Here is an 8,850-nt window from a genome sequence, read left to right on the forward strand (position 1 = left end):
AGAGGGGAGCCGGTGTACGCAGGCGTGGTAGGCCCTCTCCACGTGCGACTGGACCGCCAGCTCCAGGGCCTCGGAGGCCCCGCCTCCGGTTTCAGCATCTTTCCGGGCGGACTGAGAGCCGAGATGGTAGGGGGTTGGGCTATGGAATTAAGGCCCTGCCTCTCTGCTTCCAATTGGCCGTGGGCGGGCGAGTCCCCGCCTGTCGTTTTCTTATTGGTCCATGCGTACGAAGGGCGCGCCCCATTGGGCCGCGCGGATTTGGGCACCAAATTCAAAGATTTTAAAAGTACCAGCTGGCGCCTTTTAAGAGCTACTGCTCTGTGGAGCGGCCATCCCGCCTCGCCGCCGGTGTCGCGTTATTCCTTCACCTGAGGCGGAACGCACGTCCACTGGCATGAGCCGGCGCCCCTGCAGCTGTGTCGCACGGTCACCCTCCTGCTCCTGCAACTTCAGCCCAGTGACAGCCGCCGGGCGCCCTCGCCCCCCGGACAGTGAGTGAGGGCAGCGCGCGCGGGGAGCGGCTCTGGGAGGGCTGCTCGGAAAAGGCGCACCCTGCGACCCCGGCCCGACGGCCCCGAGCTCGGACGCCCGGCCGCGCACTCAGAGCGTCCCCGGGCGGGCGGCGGCGGGGGATCTGGGGTCGGAGAAGGCGGGCTCTGGGGTTCGGGGAGGGAAAAGCGGGTGCGCCGGGTGGGACGGCGGGCTGGCGGGCTGTGGGGCGCCCCTGGCCACGAGGAGCCTGGGCTCCGACACCGGAGAAGCGCGCTTGGTCGTGGCCCACTGCGCGCCCGTTTTCTCCCTGGGAAGCCCTACCTGTCCCTACCCCGCGAATGGGCGCCAAGGCCCACTCCCCTCCCCCACCGGGTCGGGCCGCGAGCTGCACCCCCCGCGTCCCACCAGGTGCCTCAGTCCCCCTTCGCCATCTGTCAGGACCCTCGCTTCCAGGGTTGGTTTCCCCAGCCTTCCGCCTCCTGAGTCTTGGCGGGCGCGGGAGATCTAGGTTATCTCCCGCCTCCGCCCGTCCCGCGCCCTGAGGGGATGTCCCACCCCCACCGACCTCTCAGGATTTCCAGGGTCTTGCTCCCTCCCGACTCCCGCCAAATGGAGAGATCCCCTCCCCATCGGACCAAACTCAATGGGACATACCAACAAAAACGTCAGGTTCCCCCTTTTTTCCCCTTTGCTCAGTAACTATCTCAAAACCCGGAGTTGAAGCGGGGGTGATTTTTTTAAAAGCACTTTTTAGTACAAAATCGCGGATTTCCTATAGCTTTCACTCGATTTTTCTAAGAAATGAAGAAATGGTTTTTATTTACCCTATACCACTATAAAATTAGTTATTTCATTATTCCACAATTTGGGTTCTTTCATAACTCACATATTTAATTTCATCTTTTTTTGTTGCCATCTTTAAATGAATTCCACATGCATTCGTTTTACCTCACATGGCTAGAAATCAAGAAAATAGCAATTCGATTTTGTTTTTTAACAATCTGAGAATGAGTCTATCATTAGAAAAGCAATCATGTCTTGAAAGAAAAAAGTACTTAATTTTAACAGGCTAAGTATTTGTGTAGAAGATCCTGAATCATAAGTCTGCCTTTGAAGTTGTGAAACTTGATTTTTATAAATTCCAGTTGAGTTTTAGTACTTTTTCTCCTCAGAAGGTATTTGGTGCTTCCACCTTTTTTTTCCTGCTAATAGGTTAGAAGAAATTTTAAAATTATTACACCTACATACTTTTTAAAAGTAGAATTTTCTGAAATTTTCATGGGATTGGGGCTCACTTCCAGTTTTTGGTCATGAGCCTTGGACCTTTTAAATTCTTAAAGAATGTCCATGCCTGACCCTGAACACATAGTTATCTATAAGTATTGAACACTGGAACTTAATCATATGATTAACATACTGGATGCGTTATATAGATTTTTAAGCACTGTATTCTTAATCATATGAATGTGGAAGTCAGTACACAGTTTATTATCATACTATTTTCTTGATTTGGCTGTGACTTGTTAGTGAGAGTTTTATTAAAAATGCAATATTTGACTCAATACTATCTCCATTTTAGGGAACACAAGGAGAGACACATAACTGTTCCAAGTTACCAAAGCTAATCATAAGGGTGAGCAGGGCTTTTCATTTGGAACTTGGATCCATGTCCTAAATGTATGCCTTCATGTACATGGATCTTACTACTTTTGGGTTTGTGAGAAAGGTGGAGTTTGGCTTATTGTGAATAATGTGGTAAAAGAGATCCTATTGATTAGATCTTTGTAATAAGGACTCTAAGAACTAGCCATACATTTATTTTGTTTTTCTTTCCCATTTTTATGGGTGGGGAACTGAGGCTTTAAGAATCGTGTCCATTTCCCCCAATTCTGGAAATGGTACTTTATATCTAAGGTATTGAAGCCTGAAACCCTAAGAATTTTCCTTAGTCATCATCCACATCCAAAGTACATAAACAACTAATTTTTACTCCTATATAATAGGAGTAACCCCAACCTCACCCCTGTAGTGGGGATGAAACCCTCTAGTATCTACCCATTTTGTTTCCGGTGCAATCATCTTCCTTGCCCTGGGTCCCCAACTCTGGATTCCTGTGATAAACTTCCTCGCCTTCTATTGCTACCTTCTGCAACCTGTTCTCCACAGTTGCCAGTGATCTTTTCAAAATATAAACCAAATGTCACTCCACTGCCTAGAACAATGTGAAGGCCAGCCTGTCCTACACATACTGTAGACCACTTTTAACTCAAACTATTTTTGAGTCATTCTCCTAGCTAAGTTGTTGCAGCAGCCCTACATGCTTTATTCCTCCTTGAAAACTTTATACTTCTTGTTTCCTATGTTTGTCTGAATCTCCAGCTCTTCTGAACAGATATCCACAGAGTTTTCAGATCTCAGAATATCACTTTGTCTAGATCACCATGAAAGCCAAGCTTGGTGGCACACACCCTTAATTAAATTCAAGCACTCTGGGAGGCTGAGGCAGGAGGATACAAGTTTGATCCCAACCTGGCCAACTTAGCAACTCAGTGAGATCCTATCTCAAAATTTAAAAAAACAAGAAGGGCTGGAGATGTAGCTCAGGATGAAGGCCCTGGATTCACTCTCCAGTACTAAAAAAAATAAAGATGATAATAGTTATTTTCCTCCCTTTCTTGCCCTGTCATTAAGCAGGTATTGGGTAAACAGAAGTGGCAAACTAGACACTGTTTGCGCTAGGGTGTTGGTATGTAGTTCATGCTGGATCTCTATTTTGAAGGAGCAGCAGCCCTCCTGTTTTAGCCTTCAAGTGTTGGAAGGGCTGGAATTATAGGGCTGCTCCACCATGTCCAGCTCAAGCTAAACGCTTGACCTTCATTTGTCTTTTTTTTTTTTTTTTTGGCAGTTTTTGCTATATAGTTCAGGCTGGCCTTGAACTCCAGCAGTCATCCTGCCTCAACCTCTGAGTGCTGGAATTGCAGGCATATGCCACCATGCCTGGCCCCATTTGTCTAATTCATGTCATATTTTCTCCCTTTAAGGGTAATACCAGATCAATTGTATGAATCATATATTTCTTAAAATTGTTTAGGAACACAGGACTTAATCAGTGGAAAGTACTTGACTAGTTAAAGACGAGGAGTTAGTTTACTTAACTTCCTTTTCTATAAATGGTAGTATTTAATTCAGTTTGTTTTGTAATATGTAGAGATAAAAAGTTCATAGCAATAATGTCAAAGTTTGAAATTAAATCTACAACCAACATCCTGATTTTGGTTTCTAATATTTTTCTCTAATAAAAAGAACCAGGGGTATCCTGTACTGACAGAAAAGAAGGAACGCTCAAAACAGAACAATGCAAATGTCATTTCCAAGTATGTCAAATAGGTACCCAGGCCAACTAAAAAGGTTCACAATAGTGAAAATTAGAACACTTTTCATCAACACCTTGTTATTGGATTATGACCCCAAATCCGTCTTTTCTGATAAATGATGAAATAAATGACATAGAATAGATAACTCTTTTATAAAGAAAAACGATTTATATATTTACTTCGCTCAAAGAGGCAGAATCAAACTCATCACTCCTTTGAGGTGTGAGCTATGTATAGTGACTTCCTCCTAAAGAATTTGGAAAGGGAAAGGAACACAAAGGAATGATTTTACAATGAGGAATACTGACCAACACTCAGGTGATCAAGGTAAACATTGTAAAGGATAAGTTGCATTAATAATGTTTATGGCTGGGCATGGTGCCGCATGCCTGTAATCCCTGCACTCAGAAGGGAAGCTGAGGCAAAAGGATCTCCATGAGTTCGAGACCAAGCGGGGCTATATAAGTGAATTCAAGGCTAGGCTACACTAGGTAGCAAGACCCTGCCTACTTTTTACTCTTACTAGGATATGGTGACAATAGCGCTACCTCTGTGTTTTAAAAACCACAGCCTTAGACAAACCATGAGGAAAAATACACGAATCCCAACCAAGGGCCCGTCTGCAAGGGAAGTCAGGCCAGTTTTATTTTTGTTTTAAGTTGGTGGTGCTGCAGATCAAGGATCAAACCCAAGACCTCTCATCCCAGGCGTACCCTACCATTGAGCTATGCCCCCATTTCCAAGGAAAGTCAGAAATTGATGTAGCCAAGATCTTGTAGACTAAATTATCTTAAGACTAAATTATCTTAAGACTAAGTCTAAGATCTTAAGACTAAATTATCTTAGTTGGGATCCTGAAACAGGAAAAAACAAAACAAAAAAACAGTAGAAGCTAAGGAGCCAAGTAAGATATAGATTTAAATTAGGAATAATGGATTGGTATTGGTTCAGTAATTGTAACATGCACCACAGAAATGCAAGAGTTGGGTGCCTGGTGTATAGTAACTGTGCCATTCATGTGAAATAATAGAGGTTGGGGTTGTAAGTTCCTGGATTCAATTTCCACAAAGAAAAAGTTGAAAGATTGTATTAAAGTTCCATATGTGCTAATTCAGTGACTAAGAATACAGATTTTTAATGCCAGCATTACCATACTGGAAAATACTTGGGTGTGTATGTGTGTCTTCAGTGTATCAGGCACTGTGGCATTTGCTTGAGATTCTGAAATAAGCGATAGTTATGTCTGAAAGATAAAAATTTTTTTTGTGCTTTAAAGGAAATATAAAATACTCTAAAGACAATGAGTATGTCTTTGAATAAAGAAATTCTGAAAGTAAGGTTTCACACCTCTTTGCTTTGGGCTACTAAATAAAGTAAAAGGTGTGTCTTTAAAGGTAGGTGGTTTTTATACTTTTTTATCCTGTCCATAAATTGAGGTCCTCTGTCTAAATTGAAATTGTGCTGATCCCCGTACCTCAGCCTCCTAAGTGCTGGGATTACGGGCATGTGTTACCACACCTGACTAGAACTTAATCCTTTACAGTAGTTGAAGAAAAACTAGAAAACAATCTCTTGGCATTTTTTTAACTCTTCTCAGTAGAAGGGAACTACTAAACGTGTTTTAGAATTAATTAGGTAGGTAGAGTTTGTATATTTTTTAATTTGTTCTTTATGCCCTCAACTCTTAGTTTATATCTTTTAGATTTAGTGTAAAGTTTAGTGAGGTCCTGGAGCCTATAACTTGTCTTTCATAGTTAGACATAGACATAGGATGCAGACTCCACCTAGAAGATTACTTGACAGAAAGGTATCCTTTTATAGTTTGACTTGAAAAGTTTTGCACTAAAAACAGTTCTATTAATATAGACAAATTACCACCATTTAGTACATAATGAATTGGTACACATTTTTGCTTACAGGACAAATTATTACTTACCCATGATTGGCTTAGAGAAAGGATGGGAGGTAGGCATGTTAGAAGCATATGAAGTCGCTGTTAACCTGGCAGTGAAGAGCCTGAGGCTTTCTTTGTGTCCTGATTGTTTTCCTGCTTTGTATGTGCTGTCTTCAGTAGTGGTTTTCCTGAGTCCTGAGAAGTGTTGTACCTTTGCTCAAGTTAGCTTTCAGTGAAGGATCTTCCCAGTCCCTAGTGCATGACAAAAACCCCAGTCCTTTAAAGCTGTGTTCCTCAACTGACAATGACGGATGATATTTTGCCATTGCTACCTGGCTTCCCCAGTATTTGACAATAAATAGTAACTGGTGACAAATTTTAACTTAAAATGTTGTCTGCCGAAGTATATCATAAGTGATTTCTTAGGTTCTAAGAGTAGGGTGGGAGTAACAATCCTTAACATATTTTTTTTTGGTACTGAGAATAGAACTCACAACAGATTTTTTTAGATTTAAATTTGAGTCAGTAATGTATTCTATTGCATAATGTCCAGAAAGAATTGCATAACTTGTTGGTAGTATAATTTTTATGCTGTTTATAAATATTTTATATTTTGATGAGTTATTCTAAAACAACTGAACAGTAATTCATACCTGTTGTCTTATCACCTCAGTGATTAAATTTGGTTTTCATGAGGGAATGTTCTAAGTTTTCCAATGGCTAGCAGTATTTCTGGCACTATCAGGCATACCGCAAGGCACTGTACCTGTGTGAGTTTACTATCCATTAGGATGCACTAACACCTTAAAAATATCAGATGGTCACCTAAATCCCGGATTAGAATAAAACTTACAAGAAAAGAGCTGTGCAGGTCAGGTATATGTTAACATACGGATGCTTAAAAGTCATTTCAAATCCAGGATATAAATACTGATTCTAGAAGTATTTGTAATTAGTTCAAAAATACTTTTTTACTTTAGACTCTACTTTTTTTATTTTAAAGAGAATAAAAAAAGAATAATAGCAAAATACGAACAACATAGACAAAAGTAAAACAAAGCAAAAACAAGACTCTGCTCTTGATACATCATTTTCTCTCACTTGTTTGAGAAGTACAGGTGTTTCTTTTGTGGTTCTTTTTCCCACATTCTTTGAACCAGATATAGATTAGAAATAGATGTTATAGTTATGCAGATCCAGAATTCATCTGTTCTGAAATACTGTTGCAAGAATAATTTAAATACCTGTGTGAGTCTGTATGTTATAGTTTTGAGTAATATTTCCACATAGTATGGTTATATCAGTAAGCTTGGATAATTTCACACTTGATTGGCAGATGCACATAGGCAATACATAGTGCTCAGAAAATGCGAAATAACTTAATCTTTCCTACCCCAACTTAGTAGGGATATGCAGAAATTTTGCAGTTACAAAGTAAATGTTGTCCTCTTTTTCTAGGTTATAAAGAAGAAAGTTCCACTCTTTATGTCAAAATGAAGTGTGATGTTAATTGCAACCATATTCGTCCTGAAGTTAAACTGGTAAAACCTGATGGCAGTGGAAGACAAGGTTTCTACAGTCCCGCCTATTTGGAAAGTTCCTGTAAAGACTGCCTTAAAGACTATGAGAGGTTATCATACCTTAGGTCATCAGTTGTGAGCCCTCGGATTGTAGAATTCGAAACGAAAAGCAAGCCCTTGCATAACAAGGAAAATCAACGTGTTGAACAAACACTTAATAGTTCAAATGAAATAGAAGAGCTAGAGACCAATAGGCTTTATGAAGACAGTGGCTATTCCTCATTTACTCAACAAAATGGCTTCAATGAACATGAAGAGGATACCCTCGCTCTGGAAGAAAATTTCAGAAGCAGTCCACGGTCCTGCCTGCTACAGACACAAAGCCCAGACCAGTATCCCAACAAAAACTTATTGCCAGTTCTTCATTTTGAAAAAGTGGTTTGTTCAACGTTAAAAAAGAATGCTAAGCGAAATCCTAAAATAGACCGAGAAATACTAAAAGAAATTATATCCAGTGGGAATTTTAAACTACAGAATATAATTGGCAGGAAAATGGGCCTAGAATTTGTAGATATTCTCAGTGAACTCTTTCGAAGAGAACTCAAACATCTCTTAGCAAATATTTTGGCTCAGCTCAGTGATATGGACTTAATCAAGTAAGTATGCTATAATCTACCTTGCATTTTTGATGGTTCACTGCTGCCAGCTGATGTAGTAATCTTACAGTGTTAATTGATGTAGTAGCTTTTGTTTTATAACTAGTATTTTACCACCTGTGTGTCACTGAAATGAAAGAAAATTTTATGGAAGTAAGCATTTAATGTGGTTATTTTAAATTTTGTATTCATGCTATTAAAAATCATTAAGACCAAAAAAAAGCGGGGCAAGGTGGCGTACATCTGTAATCTCAGCATTTGGGAGGCTGAAGCAGGAGGATCTTTGCAAGTTTGGGATCAGCCTGGGCTGCAAAGTGAGCTCAATGCCAGCCTGAACTGCATAGTGAGACCCTGTCTCAAAAAGATAAAAAATTTTAAAAAAATTAAAATCATTGTTAGTTTTGGGTGCTTTTGTTCATTTTAATTCTGAAATTTATACTGAAATTTATACATTGTATCTTTGAGTATAAAGCCAAGAGGTCTAGATAGGCGTGGGGACCAAATACTTGTAATTTGTAATCCCAGTACTCTGGGAGGTTGAGACAGAAGGATCACAAGTTTGAACCCACTGTAGGCAACTTGGTGAGACCTTGTATCAAAATAAAAAATAAGAGGGGGATGTAGCTCAGTGCCAAGACACTGGGTTCAATCCTAGTAACACACACACACACACACACACACACACACACACATCCCAAAACTGGCCTAGTTCCATTCTGCAGGTCTAATTGTTATTAAGACTTTGTTACCCATGAAGTATGAGATAATTTTTGTTGTTTTTAGACAATTATTGATGTAGGGTTGACAGTGGTGAAAATGTGGTGACTCACAAATAGGGATCTAGCTATAACCATTTATTTAAAATCTTGGCCACCGTTATAGGTTTACACCTGTAATCCCAGCACTTGGGAGGC

At 40.5% G+C, this 8,850-nt stretch overlaps 1 protein-coding gene across 2 annotated transcripts in view; it reads left to right on the forward strand.

Moving 5' to 3' along the window:
- The first annotated feature begins 77 nt into the window (after window positions 1-77).
- Fbxo5 (F-box protein 5) overlaps window positions 78-8,850 on the forward strand; it is a 12,996-nt gene continuing 4,223 nt past the window's right edge. The window contains exons 1-2 of one of the 2 annotated variants that reach the window (XM_013517411.1): window positions 78-126; window positions 7,219-7,936. In XM_013517411.1, coding sequence (XP_013372865.1) covers window positions 7,254-7,936 — 683 coding nt within the window. In that variant the 5' untranslated portion in view covers window positions 78-126; window positions 7,219-7,253. The other variant, XM_005390570.2, reaches the window with a different exon arrangement.

Source organism: Chinchilla lanigera, unplaced genomic scaffold, assembly GCF_000276665.1.
Source record: "Chinchilla lanigera isolate Chin_1 unplaced genomic scaffold, ChiLan1.0 scaffold00038, whole genome shotgun sequence".
Taxonomy (NCBI): Eukaryota; Metazoa; Chordata; class Mammalia; order Rodentia; family Chinchillidae; genus Chinchilla; species Chinchilla lanigera.